This window comes from Pelophylax lessonae (assembly GCF_965119305.1).
Source record: "Pelophylax lessonae genome assembly, chromosome: 1".
Lineage (NCBI taxonomy): Eukaryota > Metazoa > Chordata > Amphibia > Anura > Ranidae > Pelophylax > Pelophylax lessonae.
In genome coordinates this window covers 458,193,865-458,216,808 of record NC_138768.1, presented here as the reverse complement: position 1 = coordinate 458,216,808, position 22,944 = coordinate 458,193,865, and the positions used below count along the sequence as shown (strand labels likewise).

Here is a 22,944-nt window from a genome sequence, read left to right as displayed (position 1 = left end):
AAAACTTGTGGGAAAAAAATGACATGTTCAAAAGACTCATTATGCCTCATAGAATATACATTGGGGTTTTGCTTTCCAAAATGGGGTCATTTTGTGGGTAATTCAATTGTCCTTGTGCTCCAGGGCCTTCAAAAGTGTGATAGGTCGTTAGGAAATTATATGTGTAATTTATGCTCCTAGAACACCTGACGGTGCTCCTTGAATATTGGGCATCTGTATGTGGCCAGGCTGTGTAAAAGTCTCACACATGTGGTATCGCCATACTCAGGAGGAGTAGCAGAATGTATTTTGGGGTGTAATTGCAAGTATGCATATACTGTGTGTGAAAAATAACTTATAATTATGACAATTTTGTGTAAAAAAATAAAAATAAAATAACTGTTCATTTTCCCAAGAATTGTGGGAAAAAATTACAACTTCAAAAAACTCACCATGCCTCTTACTAAATACACTAGAATGTCTACTTTCCAAAAAGGGGTAATTTGGGGGGTATTTGTACTGTCCTGACATTTAACCACTTAAGCCCCGGAAGATTTTACCCCCATTCCGACCAGGGGGTATTTTGCGATTCGGCACTGCGTGAATTTAACGGACAATTGCGCGGTCGTGCGACGCTGTACCTAAACGAATTTGGCGTCCTTTTTTTCCCACAAACAGTGCTTTCTTTTGGTGGTATTTGATCACCTGTGCGATTTTTTGATCATGCGCTATAAACAAAAAAAGAGCGTCAATTTTGCAAAAATAGCAATATTTTTCAAATTTTTTTATATGAAATTCCCCCCAAAAAAATGTAAAAATCAAAACTTTTTAACATTTTCGGCCAATTTGTTTTATGCTACCTATGTTTGGTAAAAAAAAAAATCGCAAAAAGCGTATTTTGATTGGTTTGCGCAAAAGTTATCGTGTTTACTAACAAAGGGAAAGATTTTTGTCATTTTTGTTGTTGTTTTTTTAACGCGTAATGGCGGCGATCTGCGATTTTTTTTGCGGTACTGCGACATTGCGGCAGACAGATCGGACCCTTGACTGACATTTTTGACACTTTTGTGGTTACCAGTGACATTTCTACAGTAATCAGTGCTATATATATGCACTGTTACTGTAAAAATACACTGGTAGTGAAGGGGTTAACTTTATTTGGGAGGGAGGGGCTGTGTGTGTCCCTAGGGGCGTGCTTTCTACTGTGATTGGCTGTGGCTTGAGCTGTAAGGACACTGATCAACGGATCTACATAGTAGATCCATGTGATCAGTGTCTTTACAGCGAGGAGAATGACAGGTGGCTTGTTTACACAAGCTGCCTGACATTCTCCCTCTCCCCCGCCGATCGCCGAGTGGCCGGCGGACATCGGGTCCGCTGGTCACACGCGCGGGGGGGGGTCCGTGACCACGCGGGAGCGCGCCTCCGGGGGCGCGCGCTCGCTCCCTAGACCCTCACAAGCAAGCGACGTAGCCCTACGTTAGTTTGCCTGTGAGGGGCTGACCGCCGACGTAGATAGTCGTGCGGCGGTCGGCAAGTGGTTAAGGGCCTCAAGAAATGAGATAGGCCGTCGGTACATCAGGTGTGATCAATTTTCAATGATTGGCACCATAGCTTGTAGACTCTATAACTTTCACACAGACTAAATAATAACCACTAATTTGGGTTGTTTTTACCAAAGATATGTACAAGTATAAATTTTGGCCCAAATTTATGAAAAAAAATTACTTATTTGCAAAATTTTATAATAGAAACTAAAAATGTTTTTTTCAAAATTTTTGCTTTTTTTCACTTATATCACAAAAAAAAAAAAAACAGTGGTGATTAAATACTACCAAAAGAAAGCTCTATTTGTGTGAAAAAAAAATGATAAAAAAATTGATTGGGTACAGCGTTGCATGACTGAGTAATTATCATTCAAAGTGTGAGAGCGCCGAAAGCTGAAAATTGGTCTCGGCAGGAAGGGGGTGTAACTGCCCTGTATGGAGAAGTGGTTAAGGATAAGTGCATAAAGTGCAATAGTACTTGATCCAAAATGCAATAAATGATGCTAAAGTGCTTGAAGTGACAAAAAATGGTAGGAATTGCCCAAAATATGGTGTTTTCAATAATATGAACAGTCCCACATCAAGGTGCAGCCATACAGTGCAAGGTGCTGAAGCCAAAAAAGGTCTCCACCCCCGGGGGCTCAATATTGATCTGGATTTTAATTGCTTTCTTTCAAATTGGTAAATACATGATATACGGCTCCTATGAGGCTACAGCATTTTTTACTTTATTTTTATTTTCTTCTTTTATATCTTTATTTTTATTTATTATTTTTATTTTACTTCTTATTTTTATTTTTTATTATTTTTTTATTTATTTATTTTATTCTTTTATTTTATTCTTTTTTATATATTATTATTTTAATTGTAATATTATTTTATTTTTAATTGTATTTTATTTTCATTTTTCAATTTTTTATTTCCATTGTTTATTTATAATTTGTTTGCTTACATACAGAGTTCTCAGTGTCTCCTTCTATACAGTTTAAGTGTTTTTTCCATTTACATACCAAGGATATAAGTAATTGTCATGTGAATTTATGGTTAATATATTTCTTGGCACCTCATTATATATCATAGGTACCTCCAATGTGTTTTCCTGTCATTTTGTTTTTTATCATACCATCTCTCCATTTTTATTATGATACCATTTTTATGATCTTGTGGCATATATATATATATATATATATATATATATATATATATATATATATATATATATATATATATATATATATATATATATATATATATATATATATATATATATATCCTTATTATTTTAATGTTATGGCTTTTGTAAACAGGAATTGAGGTTGGCTTTAAATTGTCCACCAATTTGGTCTATACTATTGAAGTCCACATATTCCGTGTATTCCTATGAGCCTGTTTCCTTCCCTTTGGGGAAATTTACCATACTAACAGGAAGCGAGGCAATTTGACCCGGCTCTTATCCCTTCGGGGACACTTACTGCACTGTAAGCTGGAGGCGGGGTAATTAGATCCTCAACGGGGTAATTAGATCCTCAATCCCATTGGCGCACTAGTAACCATGACATCCGTCGGATGAGTATAAAGGATATGGCCGTGAACGGAAGAGATGTCTTTGATAACGCCCATTGTAGGGGGGGGCAAAACGCGTCGACGCACTTTCGGCCAACGGCAACCACACAACGTCACTTCCTGTATCCCGTGGAACGCATGCCGGCTGCGTTCCCGGAAAGGGGTTTGTGATCGGCTTCTGATATGGATTTTCAGCAACTTCTCTACATGCTTATATTGCTAACAATATTGTGAGTAATTTTAATCCTTATTTTGAATAAAATATTTTACGGGCTTCACTATATAGGTCCTCATTCCTTCCTTGAGTGACACCGGAGGGGTACAATTTAGAATTTATATTGGTTTACATCTAAGGCCCGCCTGTCCTTTGGTTAACCCCAGAAGGGGACGCAATGCACTGAGGAATCATTGGTCCAATTCTACAGGCCCACTAATCTTTCCATTCTGGTGAGTGAACCCCCAAAAGGGTTTCTTGAGGCACTTTCCACTGCATGTAGCACCCCAGCACCTTTTTTGGCTTCAGCACCTTGCCCTGTATGGCTGCACCTTGATGTGGGACTGTTCATATTATTGGAAACACCATATTTTGGACATTTCCAACCATTTTTTGTCACTTCAAGCACTTTAGCATAATTTATTGTATTTTGGATCAAGCACTATTGCACTTTATGCACTTATCCTTAAGATATGGTTTAAGCACAAGTGCACTTTTATGATTATTGTTTTATTAATTTATGTCATTTATTTTTAAATACTTTTGAAATATTTAGTTTTCAGCACAATTGCACCTTATAGAGATATTCTCCATTAACAGATGTGGTTTACATGTATCTAATTGTATGTTGACTTACACACATTGCAAGCGCTGTTTTTTTGGCACATTTTATCTTCTCTGGTCTTTTACCAAGTGAATAGCAGCTGCAAACACTTTATTTTTAGTTTTGATTTTAAGCGCAGGTTATAATTTTTGTGTATCAGATACATTTTCCTGCACTGATGAGGCCGCACTGACAGGCACTGATGAGGAGGCACTGATGATGAGGCACTAATATGCAGCACTGATGGGCACTGATAGGTGGCACTGGTGGGCACTGATAGGCAATAATGAGCACTGGTGGGCGGCACCGATAGATGGCAATAATGGGCGGCACTGATAGATGGCAATCATGGGTGGCACTGCACTGATGAGGAGGGCACTGAAAGGGTCCCTGAGCCCTGATTGGCCACCCTGGTGGCCATGGGTGTGTGGGCAATCCATGGTGGCTCTAGCGGCATCCCCCCAAGGGTCTGCACTGGTAAATCAATGCTCTGATTACCAGCACAGACCCCCCCTCCTGTCAGGAGAGCCGCAGATCGGCTCTCCTCTACTCGTGCCCGTCAGGCACGAACTGAGGAAAGCCGATCGATGGCACTTCCTATTTACTATGTGACCAGCTGTGATTGGACACAGCTGGTCACATGGTAAAGAGCCTACGTCATTAGGCTCTTTGCCGGGATCAGAGATGCGGTGAGTCAGAGTGACGCACTGCACCACCGATCACTGCTCTGCGGTCTATCCTGCTGGACGTCATATGACGGCCAGTCAGGATAGAGCAACCGCTTCCCGTCCATCATTTTGCTATATGGCGGACGGGAAGTGGTTAACATAAGCCACAGCCGTGGCGATCTGATTGAATTTGCACTTGACATTCTTGAAGATAAACCGTCCAACAATCCAGACACAGTCTGATCGCTCGGAGTTCCAGGACATTGGTCGGTAGTCTGGACTCTTCCAGTGTCCAGACCCCCTGAGAGAGTTTCGTCCTAGGACGCCTCCCCAACTGGATAGGCTGGCATCAGTGGTGACCACTGTCCAATACAAGGGGAGAAAGGATTTGCCCTGTCGAAGCCACAAGGATCAGAGACCCTCTTGTTCCCCGGCTCAGCCTGATCGGATTGTCCAGAGACTGCGGACACTTGTCACATTTGGCCAGAATCCCCCTTTGCAGGGACCTCGTATGAAACTACAGATACACCCAGATACGGGTGAGGGTGCACCTTCATGCTGAAGAAGCCTTTGACCGCGCGTCTGGAGAAGCCCGCTCGACTGGCCAGACCAAGGTCGCTTGGATCCTATCGAGGAGGCCTTGAAAGGCTTTGATCCCTTGTCATTGGAACCTGAGGGATGAAAAAACTTCTTGTAACCGGAGGACAGGCCACATCTATGACAAGGATCCTTGCCCTACTAGCCTAAGGAAGAAAAGTACTCTTCCCCCCTGTGAGACTCTTCGTGATGTCATCCAGGGTAGCTCCAAACAGGTGATCTCCTCGAAAAGGAAGATCAGTTAAGGCCTATTTAGAAGTGGTCCGCAGACCAACATTTGAGCCAAAAAACACGCCTAAGGACCACTGCCGAAACAGATAGCCTAGCAAGTAGGGGAGCCGCATCCAAAGAGGCATCACAGATAAACCGCAGCCCCTGGACCAACTGGTACGCTAGCTCAGCAAAGGCAGGGAGGAGCTGCTCACCCTCCAGGTCCCGGCGTAAATGTTTAGCCCACTCAGTCAGAGTTTTCGACACTAGGGCAATGGTGAATACCGGTCTAAGTGCCGAACCAGCCACCATGTACATATTGCGGGGCACAGCTTCCACCTTCCTGTCAGCCGGATCCTTAAAGGCCGGAGACTCTTCAAGAGGAATCATGGCTGCCTCGTTCAATCTGGAAACCGGAGGGTCAACCACCAGTGGAACAGTCCACTTTTTAGAAGGTACTCCTCAAAAGGGCACCGCATAGCAAATCGCTCAGGGACCACATGGGGACTTTTTGGCTGTCCCCACTATTTTGCTCAAAATAGGAAATTAAGGGAAAATCCTTTGCTGCTCTAGACAGCTTCAGCTGTATCCTCCATTTTCAGTCTCACACACAGAAACAATCAGTGCTTCCACCAGCGCCTTCTTGTGCGTGCCTACGGGTGTAGCGGACTCATCCTCGCTATCTGAGAATTCAGGGAGTGTGGTCGCAGACCCCTTAAGGTGAGCCACGTTCACATTGGCCGATTGAGATTCAGGATCTGAAGAGACAGGTGAGGCAAGGGAAGGGCGCTTTTTGATAGCCCACCACCCAAAAACCTTCTCCACCCCGGATACAAAGGACTCCAGGACCGCCGTCAGTGCATCAATGGATGGTTGGGAACCAGAGGCCCCTGCAGCCTCTGAGAGGAGGTCAGGTAGGGAAACATGCTCAAAGGATTGCATGAGTCAATAGGGGGACCCCCACAAAAAAGTCTAAAAACTGCTAAGGGACACCCCAACCGCGCTGGCACCACCATCCAGTCGCCAACAACAGAGCACCCCACGATCCTGCAGCAGAGAGGGTGAGGACCCCACCAGACTCACCACCCCACAGAAGAAGCACTGGCAGCACCAGGATAAGCTGCACTCCACATGCGGTGTCCAGAGAAGGAAGAGACCCAGGAGTCAGCACCAGGGGATGGGGAGGGGCTCCCACAGCCAAAATCACCACCCAGAAAGTGGCCGCCATGACAGTGGAGCCTATTTCTAATGCTGGACAACCACAAAATGGCCACCGGACTACATAAACATGGCCGTCGTGCATTACAGCAAGCAGGCCCCGGCAAAATGGTGGTACCATGAGGCTCCCAAGGCCTCAGAAAAAGGCATAGACAAGAAGTTTCCTCCACCCCCGAAACTGATCGCCCGGGCGCCGGTGGCACACCCCCCCCCCCCATCGCCAGTACAGTACCCTGCCCAAGCCTCAGGAGGTAGGTCAGACCACCACACAAGCCCAGAATAGGTAGCGGGAAGGAGGTGGGGGAAGATGAGGGGGGCTAGATGGCCCGCAGGGACCACCAGGCACAGAAAAAATGGGGGGTGCCTAACAGGAACAAGGGTAACCTGGGGGTCAGACCGTCTCATGGAGGGGCCCACGTCCACCCCAAAACCCTTGAGGGAGAGGGGGGACAGCTACCTGCCATACCAAGAAGAAGGCAGGCACTTCTCCAGACAGAACCTCCTCGGCATCGAAATAGGGGGCTGTCGGCCAGGAGGAACGATGCGATGCAGGCCAAAACCCCGGTCGTATCGGACCTTGTGAGGCGTTTAACTCGCAGGCCAGCCCTCGTCCAGTGGGGCTATGTTGCGGCCAACCTAGCGTGGAGCTGAGGTCTGCACACGCTCGCTGGCCAGACTGGGGTGACCACTGGATCTCGATTATCCAGCCCGTCGTCCAGTCTGGCAGTTGACTGTAGATCTCACAGGAAAAATTTGAAAAATCTATCTAAAGGGAAAAAAGTTGCCGGGAGCAAAGATCCCAGCTAGGAACTAGGTCCTTATTCCAGACGAGGCAAAAAAGTACCTATAGCACGGGGGGGGGCAAGTATACCCCCTGGGACTGCCCATAGGCATAGTCAGTCTTTTGTTCTGCCTAATGTCCTATTCCTGTAGGGGGCAATATAACCCAATGGTTAAGAAGATCTGGAGCTGTGTCGGTCAATGAACAAAAGAGAAATATATTCTTTTTTTTGGTTTAAAATAACTTAGTGCCATCAATAAACTAAACTAATGGATTATCGCCAAGTTAAAAAGAAAATACTTACGTGGTAGAGTTGGTAGTATAGCCAGAAGGGCACTCTGATATGCACTCGCCTTTGTGAATGACATACTGAGGGCAAGAGTTGTCGGGACAATTTCGACTTTTATTGTACAGTTCTTGGCATTCACTGAAGGTGATGCACCTCCACCCATGCAAGCTGTAAAAGCCTTTAGGACAAGTCTCCACACATTCCCCCTGATGCAGGAAATTTTGGCATGCTACACATTTAAAGGGGTCGTCAGGCTCCGCACAGCTTCCAAGACACTCACTGTGACAGCATCGATTATCACGGGTACAGACCTGGTGCTTACATGTAGCAGGGCAAACTGCAAAGAGAAAAAAAAAAAAAAAATCAATACATCAAAAAAGTGTCAAAATTTGCAAACAAACATTGCAGAATGAAAGAACCCAAAGTAAATTTCAAAATCTTACATTTCCTATCCAATCATAACATATGTAGCAGGTGAGATTTTACTTTTAGGGCTCGTTCACAAGTACGGCAGGCATTGACGCTCCTCATGACCACTGATAGCGACAACATGACCATTGATAGCTCAGGCTGCTCACCTACTCTGAAATATGAACAGTGGCGGATCACTGTTGAGAGGCATTTGGCAGGTGGTGAGGAGACAATATGTCGCCTCCTCGCCGCCTGTTTGGACCGCATAAATGTGGCACCATTGCGTCGCAGCTAATGCATTTGGTTGCGGTGTGGGTCACTTCAGTAACGGGGATTATTTTTGCTTATGTACAACCCTGTCTGTTTGCCTTTGCAGCTTAACCACTTGCCGACCAGCAGCCGTAGTTTTACTGCAGCAGGTCAGCTCTATTACCTGCAACGATATAGAAAAATAGAGGACATACAAAAGAAAATGCCCAAAAGCGCCATATACTGTAGAGTATAGAGGTATAGATTGAGTAATTTTCCAAAAAACGCACCCACAGAGTTCCAAGTAAAAAATATAAGTTTATTGAATCTAGGAACAAGGGAGCTAAAATAAACAAAAAACCTTCGACCACACCACCATAGAAACTTGACTACGTAGTCGCTAAAAACATGCACACCACATGCATCCGCTGCAAAAATTCACCATCACCAATGAAGATTTATGGCATACAAGAAGCAAATTGAAATCCAGTTAATGAGCAGAGTAACTCCATGGGACAGCAACAACAGATGAACTGTTTGCCGCCCTCATGTGCTCTGTGCTCAGACTGGAAGAAGGGCAAAACCGGTGTAGAGCAGTAGGGTCATGGAATAATGCCCATGTCTAACAAGTCTAACAAATCAATCAAAACAAGGGCTCAGACCAGCTTGGTAAAAATCAGTGCTGATCATCTTGGACAATCATATCAAACTGATAGCCCCAAATAATGGGTATCCATGAAACATACTGAGCTCACCGGTATGCAATTGGAGAGCTAATAAGAAAAAACCATGTGAAGTACAATAAACAGTCAAGAGGGCAATAAGAAATATGGCACTTCACAGAATTGGAAAAATCCCACAAATAAACCTGTAAAGGAAATAGGTTAGTGATCCCATGTGAATGAACCAAATGACTTGAGTGATAGAATGGAGCCCTCACAACACTGATCACGCAGCTGTGGTTGATAGGATTGCATGGAAAGAGATACTGATCAATGGAGCAAAAAGTCTCAAAATCTTATTAAGTTCCACCATGGATTGATCGTAGATGAAGTGACACAGTCTTGTGGTCCACAGATAATGTTAGGGGAATAGTCCAAGGGGCTCCAAAAACAGCCATGCACAGAAACAGCAAATGTAGATAAACAGTGCAGAGAAAAGGTGATCACAGAAGCAGAAATCTCTTCATATGGCCATTAGCAGCAGCATACAGATTCCAGAGCAGGGAGAGACAGTTGTGTTACTCACATATCCACTGCTATGTAAGAGGGCACTGAGGGCTTGAAGTTCAGACAGCTCACAGTGGTAACTTAGACCGGTAGGGGTCCCAGAGGAAGGCAGCTCTATTACCTGCAACGACGTACCTGTACTTCACTTCATATAATAGACAGTGGGAGCACGTGGAGGTTCGCAGGCCCCGATTGGCAAGAGGGGGAGCCAATCAGCGGATACGGCGGACGTGATGTCCGCCGGCCACCCGCGATCGCTCTCCATGGAGACAGAAAGGTGGTTTGCCTATGTAAACAAGGCAGACTGTGGTTTTGTCACAGATGAACACAGGGATCCTGTGCAATAATAATCATGCTGTCTAATCAGCATCTTGATATGTCACACCTGTGAGGTGGATGTATTATCTTGGCAAAGGAAAAGTGCTCACTAACATAGATTTAGACAGATTTATGAACAATATTTGAGACAAATAGGCATTTTGTGTAGATAGTCTTAGATCTTCAGAGTTCAGCTCATGAAAAATGGGGGCAAAAAAAAAAAAGTATTGCATTTAAAATTTTTGTCAGTGTAGAATATTGCACATGTTCATTTGTGGAATTTCACGTACATGCACAGCACAAATACACTTTGATGTAATAAAATAAAAATTACATAAATCAATCCCTAGTTTGTGGACGCGATTTTTGAGACTTTTGCGCAAACCAATCAATATACATTTATTGGGATTTTTTTTTTTACCAAAAATATGTGGCAGAGTACATATTGGCCTAAATTTATGAAAAAATTAGATTTTTTAATATTTTTATTGGATAGGTTTCATAGCAGAGAGTAAAAAAATATTGTTTTTTTTTTTTCAGAATTGCCTTTTTTTTTTTTTTGTGGTTTATAGTGCAAAAAATAAAAACCACAGAAGTGATCAAATACCACCAAAAGAAAGCTCTATTTGTGGGAAAAAAAGGACATCAATTTTATTTGGGTACAGCGTCGCATTACAGCACAATCGTCAGTTGACCTCCCTGGCGGTATTCCTGAGCACATACAGTGCCAAAAGCGGTAACCCCTGAGCCACACTCGGAATTACCCCACAATCACATTTACCTTCCGCTAGGATCCCCGCTGTCCTCCTGCTGTGTGCTCCGGCCGATGCCGGCACCTATCTTCCGGGTTCCCTTCCCTGCGAGCGCCGCGATGCACAGGGGTGGAACCGGCAAAAAATTTAAAAAATAAAACAAATGACATGATGCAGTGTAATCGATTAGGATAACAACTTTGTATCAAGCCATTTCAGCACAGCTTTTCACCTATTCCAGTGCCCTGCCTGTACTTTTGCAGTTTTGTGCCTGGAAAATTGAGAACGTCCATGGCGTCCAAAACGCGTTCTTTTAGCTCAAAAACGCTTTTAGACAAACTGGAAAACAGCAACAATGAATCTGAATTATTTGAAGAACTGGGTGATAGTGATTCGTGGGAAAATTTGTCATCAGATACTGAAAGTGACGACAGTGACGATTCTGCGACTGAGCTCAGCGATGTGAGAACTTGCTCTATTGACTGCGGTACAGATCAGGCAGCGCCCCCAAGATTCCCATTTACTGGAGCACCTGGTATGAAAGTGGACGTTGACCATGACAACCCCTTGGCATACCTACAATTATTTCTTACCGATGATGTTATTGAAAAAATAGTTACTGAGCCAAACCAGTACAAAAAGCAGTTGAAAAGTTTAAAAGATGCAGAAAGTGGGAACCAGTGACCAAAGATGACATTTGGACATTTCTGGGCCTAATAATTCTTCAGGGAGCGGTGGGGAAACTTTCATTTGGAAAGTTGCCGAACATATCTTTCTGAATCACCAAACACTGTCAATGGCTGTGAATAGATCTGGACGTCGTGCTGTTGGCGTTGTCAACCCAGAACGCCTGACTGGCCGTCACTTCATGGACTACATCCCACCAACTAAGAAAAAGTCAGCACCTACAAGGATGTGCATTGTTTGTTGCTCAAAGAGAGGTGACAGTGGAATGAAAATAAGAAAAAGGTAACCAGATTCTATTGCCCCGACTAGAACGTCAGACGTGGTGCAGTCCCATGTTTCAAAATCTTTCATACCCGAGATGTTACTAAACCATTATTACTGTGACTAGTAATATCGCACCCCTTGAACAACTTTCAGTGTTTTTGGTTTGATTATATTATTAAATAAAATGTATTATTATTATATTATACTTTATGATTTCCTGTTTCAAACTTTATCATACCCGGGATGTCTACTAGACTCTTGTTTGGACAGATTTAAGTGAGTTATTCCTAAGAATTACAGGCCTAAAATATGAAACAGATTTCCATGCAAAACAATGTACTGCTTTGAGATCAAAAATTCTGACATAATCAGACCGCCAGGGAGGTTAAAGTAACGCAGTGCCGTATTGCAAAAAATGGCCTGGTCATTAAGGGGGTAAAACCTTCTGGTCCTAAGTGGTTAAGGGGAGCAGTGAAAATTATGATTTATAGCCCCCCAACTTGCAAGTATAAAAAAGGCCTTAAAGAACAGTATAACAGAACTGAAGTTACAGTAAAGCAAGAGCACATCCTGTCATTGTACTTGCCTCTATGAGCCATAAAACCTATTCATAAACTAAAAACAGAAAAATCTGATTGACAGCTAGAATCTGGTTGGTTTCAACTGACGGGCATAATTTGCTATAATTCAGTAATTAAGACCCAAGTTAACATCTTTCAAACTGGCTACACAGATTTTGTATCAAATTAGATTAAAACTAAACTAAGGGCTCTTTCATACGGTATGTCCGTCGGACGGACTCCGTTTTTCTCAGCGGGGGATCGATCCGCCGATCCCCCGCTCAGCAGGAGAATGACAGCCCCATACATCTCTATGGGGGAATCGGTTGGTCCGTTCTCATCCCATCCAATCCGCTGGACGGATGGAAAATAGGGTTTCCATCTGTCCAGATTTGATGGATTGGATGTCAGCGAACATGTCTCTGCTGACATCCGATGCCCCATAGAGATGCATGGGGGGACCGTTCAGATCCGCAAAAAAAACGGACAGGCGGATCTGAACGGTCCGCCTGTGTGAAAGAGGCCTAACCTTTAAGTGTTTCTAGAGCATATGTGTCAAACACAAGGCCAGCCAGACCATTTTATGTGGCCCTTGCACCCGGGGGGAAGGGTGGAAGTGAGAGTGAGCCTGTGAAAGAGCTGAACCCTGCACACTTTGCATAGCACACCCCTAAATCCAATGCTCTGTATATAGTGCACTCCTCAACACTGCACTCTGTACACAGAGTATCCCCTAACTCTGCAAATAAAGCACTCCTGATATTTATTGCCTCTTTGAGATCCCCCACAGTTAATGCAATTTGGCGACACCCACCATTTGATGCGGTTCAGCGTTACTGCACCTATTTTATTAAATCAAATAGTTTGGTGCTAAATTAAGACAACATAATAGAAAATATACTGTACTTAATATACATAAAACGGTAATATAAATAATGATAGAAACTTAAATTCATAAAATGTAAAACTGTGAAATAAATTACATTTGACATTACATAAGAAATACACCAACATAATAAAATAAGTATGTTGAAAAAACAATATTTAAATCCTACAAATAAATAAAAAGTTCAAATTCATGAATTAAAAAATCTAAAAAGTAATTATTGTGCAACATCCAAAAGAATATAAGGTGTATAGTCCCAATTCCCAAATGCAAGTGAATGTCGCTCTTATCCAATAAATATAAGCGATCCAAGGACTAAATAGTTGTTATATCCCATGCTGATCACCACAATGATATCACTTGTGATAGAAGATAAGGATGGCTCCTTACCAGATAGTGTGGACCGAATTAAATGGTTAACAGTGCATTTAAAATAACCAGGGTGTCTTCCTGTCACTCCTCATCCCCTTGCTGTGCTCTCTCCCAGCAAAGTAATGCAAAGCAAGGAAATTACATCTCATAGTGCAATATGTTTAAAAAATCTGTATCTTTAATAACAGAAGTGCACTTATTTTCCACAGTGAAATCGCATTAAGAGATGCACAGAGCGGTTTTCCAAAATGCAATCTCCAAACAGCGGTGTTTGGGCAGTCAGAGAGGGTAAAGGCCTCGCGGATAGGCCCTCTCTGACGCACATATCGTCAAAGAATAACGTCTTTCTCTATTCTCTGAGAAAAAAAGCCCTGGATAAATTTAAATAGTCTTGCAGATACAGTATCTAACAAAAGTGAGTACACTCTTCACATTTTTGTAAATATTTTATTATATCTTTTCATGTGACAACACTGAGTGTCGGTTCACACTATTCCGACTTGTCAGGTCGCCTGACAAGTAGCGGACCGTGCTGTGCAATTGGAAGCGTTCTAATAGGAGCGACTCAAGTCGCTCCAACTGAAAAAGGTTTCTGTACTACTTTGGGGAGACATCGGAGCGACTTGCATTGACTTCCATTATGTGAAGTCGTTGCAAGCCGCGCCGAAGTCGCGGTGCAGGGGCGACGGCATAACTCGCCCGAAGTCATGTCGCCCTAGTGTGAACCGACACTGAAGGGATGATACTTTGCTACAATGTAAAGTATTGAGTGTACAGCTTGTATAACAGTGTAAATTTGCTGTCCCTTCAAAATTACTCAACACACAGCCACTAATGTCCATTAATGTTTAAACTGCTGGCAACAAAAGTGAGTACAACTATAAGTCAAAATGTCCAAATTGGGCCCAATTAGCAATTTTCCCTCCCCAATGTCATGGGACTCGATAGTGTTACAAGGTCTCAGGTGTGAATGGGGAGCAGGTGTGTTAAATTTGATGTCATCGCCCTCACTCTCTCATACTAGTCACTGGAAGTTCAACATGGCACCTCATGGCAAAGAACGTTCTGAGAATCTGGAAAAAAGAATTGTTGCTCTACATAAAGATGGCCTATGCTATAAGATTGCCAAGACCCTGAAGCTGAGTTGCAGCACGGTGGCCAAGATCATACAGCGGTTTAAGAGGACAGGTTCCATTCAGAACAGGCCTCGCCATGGTCGACCAAAGAAAATTAGTGCACGTGCTTAGCGTCATATCCAGAGATTGTCTTTAGGAAGTAGACGTATGAGTGCTGCCAGCATTGCTGCAGAGGTGGGTGGGAGTCAGCCTGTCAGTGCTCAGACCATACGCCGCACACTGCATCAAATTGGTCTGCATGGCTGTCCTCCCAGAAGGAAGCCTCTTCTAAAAATGATGCACAAGAAACCCGCAAACAATTAGCTGAAAACAAGCAGACTAAGGACATGGATTACAGGAACCATGTCTTGTGGTCTGATGAGAAAAAGATAAACCTATTTGGTTCAGATGGTGTCAAGTGTGTGTGGCGGCAACCAGGTGAGGAGTACAAAGACAAGTGTGTCTTGCCTACAGTCAGTGCCATCTTAAAGCCCCCGGGCAATGCAGTGCACTGGGGCCCTGCCTACACAATCACACATAAGAATAAAAATGCAAATTATCAATAAGGTGATATTTATAGTGCCTTGCGAAAGTATTTGGCCCCCTTGAACTTTGCGACCTTTTGCCACATTTCAAGTTTCAAACATAAAGATAATTTTATTTATGGATTGTCTCCATATTTGATAGCCATTTCTTTTGCATGGTTGCGCTTTTCTTTTTTAATATACATGTTGCTTGGTCCATAGCTGCACCGGCTTTAGATATACATGTTCAGGGTTTGCTCCCCCAATTTTTTGCTTGTTTATTATGTATTCGGTCTGACCAGACTTATGGGGTTGAGCATCCCATCCCCCACACACACCTGTACTCTATTGGTGTCCTCTATCAAGTAGATTTAGGAGGAGTCCCATGCAGTGCATTAGCACACCTTCCCAGCAAGGAGTGTTGTCTCCAAGGGTAAGAGAGGCTGGATTCACCCCTTTTTTATGGATAGTGTAGGACCCACTGATAATGGGGTACTTTGACGCAGTGGTGGGCTTGAGCACGATATGGCCATATGGTGGGACTAAACCCCCATTTTTATTTATGGATTGTCTCCATATTTGATAGCCATTTCTTTTGCATGGTTGCGCTATTCTTTTTTAATATAAAACTGTAATTTTTTGTGAAGAATCAACAAGTGGGACACAATCATGAAGTGGAACGAAATTTGTTGGATATTTCAAACTTTGTTAACAAATAAAAAACTGAAAAATTGGGCGTGCAAAATTATTCAGCTCCTTTACTTTCAGTGCAGCAAACTCTCTCCAGAAGTTCAGTGAGGATCTCTGAATGATCCAATGTTGACCTAAATGACTAATGATGATAAATAGAATCCACCTGTGTGTAATCAAGTCTCCGTATAAATGCACCTGCACTGTGATAGTCTCAGAGGTCCGTTTAAAGCGCAGAGAGCATCATGAAGAGCAAGGAACACACCATGCAGGTCCGAGATACTGTTGTGGAGAAGTTTAAAGCTGGATTTGGATAAAAAAAAGATTTCCCAAGAATCCCAAGGAGCACTGTGCAAGCAATAATATTGAAATGGAAGGAGTATCAGACCACTGCAAATCTACGAAGACCTGGCCGTCCCTCTAAACTTTCAGCTCATACAAGGAGAAGACTGATCAGAGATGCAGCCAAGAGGCCCATGATCACTCTTGATGAACTGCAGAGATCTACAGCTGAGGTGGGAGACTCTGTCCATAGGACAACAATCAGTCGTATACTGCACAAATCTGGCCTTTATGGAAGAGTGGCAAGAAGAAAGCCATTTCTTAAAGATATCCATTAAAAGTGTCGTTTAAAGTTTGCCACAAGCCACCTGGGAGACACACCAAACATGTGGAAGAAGGTGCTCTGGTCAGATGAAACCAAAATCAAACTTTTTGGCAACAATGTAAAACGTTATGTTTGGCGTAAAAGCAACACAGCTCATCACCCTGAACACACCATCCCCACTGTCAAACATGGTGGTGGCAGCATCATGGTTTGGGCCTGCTTTTCTTCAGCAGGGACAGGGAAGATGGCTAAAATTGATGGGAAGATGGATGGAGCCAAATCCAGAACCATTCTGGAAGAAAACCTGATGGAGTCTGCAAAAGACCTGAGACTGGGACGGAGATTTGTCTTTCAACAAGATAATGATCCAAAACATAAAGCAAAATCTACAATGGAATGGTTCACAAATAAACATATCCAGGTGTTAGAATGGCCAAGTCAAAGTCCAGACCTGAATCCAATCGAGAATCTGTGGAAAGAACTGAAAACTGCTGTTCACAAACGCTCTCCATCCAACCTCACTGAGCTCGAGCTGTTTTGCAAGGAGGAATGGGCAAAACTTTCAGTCTCTCGATGTGCAAAACTGATAGAGACATACCCCAAGCGACTTACAGCTGTAATCGCATCAAAAGGTGCCGCTACAAAGTATTAACTTAAGGGGGCTGAATAATTTTGCACGCCCAATTTTTTATTTGTTAAAGTTTGAAATATCCAATACATTTCATTCCACTTCATGATTGTGTCCCACTTGTTGATTCTTCACAAAAAATTACAGTTTTATATCTTATGTTTGAAGCCTGAAATGTGCCCAAAGGTTGCAAAGTTCAAGGGGGCCGAATATTTTTGCAAGGCACTGTAATGGTACACCAGTGCCAGGCTTATGACAGCTTCCAAGTTCGGCGGCTGGGTCCGGTGAACACACACACGGATGGAAGTCAGACTCAACTGTCCTGTGTGTGCCTGTTCCCGTGGAGGTGGACAGGCATTCCTGCAGTTGTGGGCTCCCCCTCCATGGCCCAAGTGGCCTGACAGCAGCGCAGGGCCTACAGGTGCTTGCCACCTGATATGTTTGGCGGCGGGATGCACAAGGGAATCGGGACTAATCCTTGGCTGGGGCTGGGTCGCTGGGCAGGTAGGGTCCCCCGGGGAAGTGGGGCCCCCGGGCAACTGCCCAGCATGCCCATTCAGTAAGATGGCCCTGCCTACAGTCAAGCATGGTGGTGGGAGTATCATGGTCTGGGGCTGCATGAGTGCTGCCGACACTGGGGAGCTACAGTTCATTGAGGGAACCATGAATGCCAACATGTAATGTGACATACTGAGGCAGAGCATGATCCCCTCCTTTCGGAGACGGGGCCGCAGGGCAGTATTCCAACATGGTAACGACCCCAAACACACCTCCAAGACGACCACTGCCTTGCTAAAAAAGCTGAGGGTAAAGGTGATAGACTGGCCAAGCAAGTCTCCGGACCTAAAACCTATTGAGCATCTGTGGAGCATCCTCAAAATGGAAAGTGGTCTATAACATCCACCAGCTCCGTGATGTCGTCATGCAGGAGTAGAAGAGGGCTCCAGTGGCAACCTGTGAAGCCCTGGTGAACTGCATGCCCAAGAGGGTTAAGGCAGTGCTGGAAAATAAGTGTGGCCACACAAAATATTGATACTGTGGGCCCAATTTGGACATTTTTAACTTAGGGGTGTATTCCTTTTGATGCCAGCGGTTTAGAAATTATTGACTGCGTGTTGTGTTATTTTTCCTTGCTATGTGCAACAATATAACAATATTGCACAGAGAAGTCCCTTTCCTCTTTGCTTGTCCCTGCTGACACTGTCCTGCTCTCCGTGTGCCCCCATAGCAAGCAGTGTGCTATGGGGGGCAGGCTTTCAAGCTGGTTTGTGTGTGTCCAGAGACACACCCACGCCCCCACCCACGCCATCCTACAGAGCAAAACTGGACCTGGCCCATGTCAGAGGGGCCTAATGCAGTGACAATTTTTGGCACATTGGAAGAAATGGTTACCTTTTATAATAAAAGCAGGTAGAAATGCACAGAGCTATAAACCAGGAAGTGATTTTTTTATTTGATTTAAAAAGCAATTATTGTAAAACAAATATATAAATAGGCTTTCTTTGTAGTAAGTGTAAGCAAGCCATACACTGATCACATTTCAGATGGTTTCTGATAACCTGGACAAAATTCAAGCCGTGGTAGCCCTGTTGGCACCTTTTTGCATGAAGATCCAAAAAACAAAAGCGCCAGGTGGATAATTCTCAGCTCAACATTGACTGCAGCCAATCAGCCCCAGTCACGGTTTCTGAGTGACCACTGTATTCTGACAGCTGCCAGCACTGCTGTCAGAATACAATAGCCTCAGTGGGAATTTTGTACATCTGTGCTGTTTAGTGTGGATTGGGGAATAAGTTCTCCTGTTAAGATGGAAAAAAAAATCTATTTGTTCTTTCAACTATTCAGTTCACTGTACCATACTATAGTAACGTGGGGATGTAATCTTGGTATCTAAAATTTATATGGAAATGCACACAATTGTGGAATAAGCACACTGCACATCAGCACTGACAAATAATACATTGTTAGGCACCACAGACAGAACAGAATCAAAGTGAAATTATCTACTTATGTACTAGTTGCATGCATGCCTTACTTCTTATATGAATGCGCAGGGTCATTCGTACCATGTGTTCGCAGGAGCTTGCAAGGTTATTTATTTTGCAACATACTTGTTTCCATCACATGCATAAAAACACTCTTTAAATTACGCTTGCTTGTATAAATAAGTAGGTTGACTTGTTCTTATTCTTGTATATTCTTTGATCTGCTTCTGCTTTTTGCACTCTTATGACAAATCCTTCTTTATCACTGGTTAACGCTAGACTGTTAACCTGCACTTAGGGACAGCAGTGAACTTGTATAAGGTCATTAGGAGTACGTAAAACATTCATGTGTTCCAGCTTGACATAATCCACTCCAGGACTTTGCAGCTACCAAAGCGCCGCCCTTATACTTAACCAATCACAAAGCTGTTGGAAACAGACCAGCCTGAGATCTGCCATCCCTTTTGAACCCCCCTCCCTCTGCTCCAAAGCTTTCCCCTTACCCACTAAACCCTTGATGTGTATGGGTGAAAAGAAACTACGCTATTAACCACCTCACTGCCAACTACAAGAAAAATCAATATCAGGTACTGGGAGAGAAAAAAAGACATGTACTGGAAAAAAAAAAAGCATAAACTTCACTATGAGGGACAAGTTACAATGAGACATATAAAAACACAAACACAGTTTATTGGCACCTTAAAGTGCCACTAAACTAAAATTGTATTTAAATATATATCCCTAACTCAAAAAAGTACCTTTCTTTTGCCCTCAGCCTCCTCCAAATTCCTTTTTTTTTTTTTTTCGTTGCTGCTGTGATCTGAACTCCTTTGAGAGGGTTGCTAGTTTGTTCTCCATGGTCCCACTGTATGTAGGAAAGTTGCCACCCTTTTTTGATCGCTCCTGAGATGGACTAATGTCTATAGGGTGTAAAGTATGCATAGAGCAGGGCACATGACCATAACAAACTTGCACTGCTCATTCTAAATGGAAGTAAAGAGGAGAGGCTCGGGAGCACATAGAGCACTTTGCAAGACAACCCCCCCCCCCCCCAAAAAAAACAGTAACAGTTTCATTAAAAATAAATTACAGCACCATTAAAGTAGAGGATGTGTATGGATGATTTTGGGAGAATTAGGATTTATTATAGTGTCACATTAAACATAAATAATTCTGTTAAAAATATAAATAAATTATTAAAATCTATTAAAAAACTTACATTGCCATTTACATTTTTGGCAGCAAAGCTACCTAGCATGTGTGGCCACAAGAGTGTAGATATCTAGTGGGATATAACCCTCATGGAGTAACCAGATAAAATATAATGCTTTGCTAAAAGTAAAAAACATACCCCATTTCACTATTCCTATGCTAAATGGGCCCTGTGCAAAAAACGCAAGTATGGTCCGTATGGTGCGAGCGTTTACACGTGTATGAATGCATAGAAATCTTTATAGCTCCCAGAATGCCAAACAAGAAAACGGTTCCTGCGCTACTTGGGGGCGACTTTAGAGTGACTTGTATTGACTTCTGTTAAATAAGTAGACTTTGAAGCTGAACAGTTCTGTGCACGTCAAATTTAGCCCTCACAGACATCCATCAAATACCCAGGATAGACCAATCCAGCTGACATGTAAGAGGACCATTTATACTACTGTGTGTCATGGCATACCGATATAAGGCAGCTCATGAGGGCCTCCTGCCCATGGGAGTAAGAGACTGTATAATGTGCATGGAGCATAGAAACACCCTGTAAAAAGTGTAGGCCAGTGAGTGGGAAGCCAGTGGTCTTTAGAAAAAAAATTGTAAAGGCGGAGATCATAAGCCTACCTTGTGCAATGGTAGACCTTACCAGAGGTAAACTTCCCAGCTTTGAAAAACATCAAGACCTAGGCTTCAACAGCCATGTCTTTAAAGCCTGTGATCCTGAAGCAGGGTGGTAAAATAGTCCCTGAAATTGGAGATCTGTTGGATCTGGAAAAGCCCATGGGGTGTCTTCCAAACGTTTCATTAGGTTGGAATAACACATACACCAGTACAGTACGGAGCTAAAAGAATCAACAAAGTGCCTTCAATCTCGATCTTGCAGACTAAACAAGGAAAGAGTTCCAAAGGAGGAAAGGCATTGATCAGGTGTACCAATCCTATGGAGCAACCAAAGCATCCACTATTTAGGCCAGAGGATCCCTGCAACTGCAGATAAACCTTCTCAACTTGTTGGTGAACCTGGAGGTCCACATCTGATGCCCCCACCTGTTACATGTTTTGAATTACTTCTGGGTGTAAGGCTTATTCCCCCAGATCCAGGTGATGCTGGCACTGGTAGTCTGCCTGCCAATTAGCCACACGTGGAATGTGAATGGCGCATAAAACTGGAACATGGAGTTCTGGCCAAGATAGAATATTTTACCTCTGTTGCTGCAGCAGGACTTCTGGTTCCTTCCTTGAGGTTGATGCAAACAACAGCATCTGGGCCACATCTGGCCTGCTACAAAACTTTATCCCATCCACAGCTAGGGCCAGTGATCTATTCTCAATGTGCAGAGGACCCTGATGTAAGAAGGGACAGATGTAATGGGAACTCTAATAGACTCTGGGGACCTGACTATAAGGGAGAATCTAATGGGGACCCTGATATAAGGGTAAATCTAATGGAGACCCTGATAAAAGGGGGATTCTAATGTAATCGGAAACATGATGGGGGGACAATGATGTAAGGGGGGGAAGACAATCACAGCGATCCAGATGGAAGTGGGAAAATGATGGGGACCCTGATGTAAGGAGAAACCTGATGTAAAGAGAAGCTCATTTATTTCTTTGTACCATGAATATTAAAATGTTCTATTTGGCCCTTGTACTGGGAAGTTTGGAGACCCCCTATTCTAGACCAGACCAGACCGAAGTATCTTGGGAGAGTAGTAAAGTGTGCGAAAGGCAGACTAAATGGCAAGGCTACTCATTAGAAGTGTCGTGTGCCCAAAATAAAACCTGAGAAGGTGTTGATGCCCTCGGAAGATGAGAACATGCAAGTATGCATCCTTAATCCCTTGTCTACCAAACTGCAATTATAAATGTCCAGGTGTTCGAGAGGGTTAAAGTAGGTTTACAGCCACAACTGCGAGCTTGGTATTGCGGTTTACAACTGGCAAAAGGGCAGCTTTTACTTTACAGTTTTTACTATCACTTTTACTGGGTGGTGCAAGTGATTAGCTGTAGTAGAAGGCAACCCTGATGTCCCATAAAAAGGTTCCTTGCAAAAGCAAGAAAGTTAAATAATGAAAACAAGTGTAGAAAAGCCAAAAATGTAATAAAATAAAAGTTATATATATATATATATATACAGTGGGTACGGAAAGTATTCAGACCCCCTTACATTTTTCACTCTTTGTTATATTGCAGCCATTTGCTAAAATCATTTAAGTTCATTCTTCTTCCTCATGAATGTACACATAGCACCCCATACTGACAGAAAAACACAGAATTGTTGACATTGTTGCAGATTTATTAAAAAAGAAAAACTGAAATATCACATGGTCCTAAGTATTCAGACCCTTTGCTGTGACACTCATATTTAACTCAGGTGCTTTCCATTTCTTCTGATCATCCTTGAGATGGTTCTACACCTTCATTTGAGTCCAGCTGTGTTTGATTATACTGATTGGACTTGATTAGGAAAGCCACACACCTGTCTATATAAGACCTTCCAGATCACAATGCATGTCCGAGCAAATGAGAATCATGAAGTCAAAAGGAACTGCCTGAAGAGCTCAGAGACAGAATTGTGGCAAGGCACAGATCTGGCCAAGGTTACAAAAAGATTTCTGCTGCACTTAAGGTTCCTAAGAGCACAGTGGCCTCCATAATCCTCAGATGGAAGACGTTTGGGACGACCAGAACCCTTCCTAGAGCTGGCCGTCCGGCCAAACTGAGCTATTGGGGGAGAAGAGCCTTGGTGAGAGAGAGAAGAACCCAAAGATCACTGTGGCTGAGCTCCAGA

General features: G+C 43.3%; 1 protein-coding gene across 1 annotated transcript in view; it reads right to left on the bottom strand.

Moving 5' to 3' along the window:
• The window catches only part of INSR (insulin receptor), a 318,524-nt gene that overhangs the window by 144,316 nt on the left and 151,264 nt on the right, over positions 1-22,944 (bottom strand). The window contains exon 3 of the mRNA XM_082270578.1: positions 7,686-8,007. Coding sequence (XP_082126704.1) covers positions 7,686-8,007 — 322 coding nt within the window. The remainder of the gene's footprint in view (positions 1-7,685; positions 8,008-22,944) is intronic.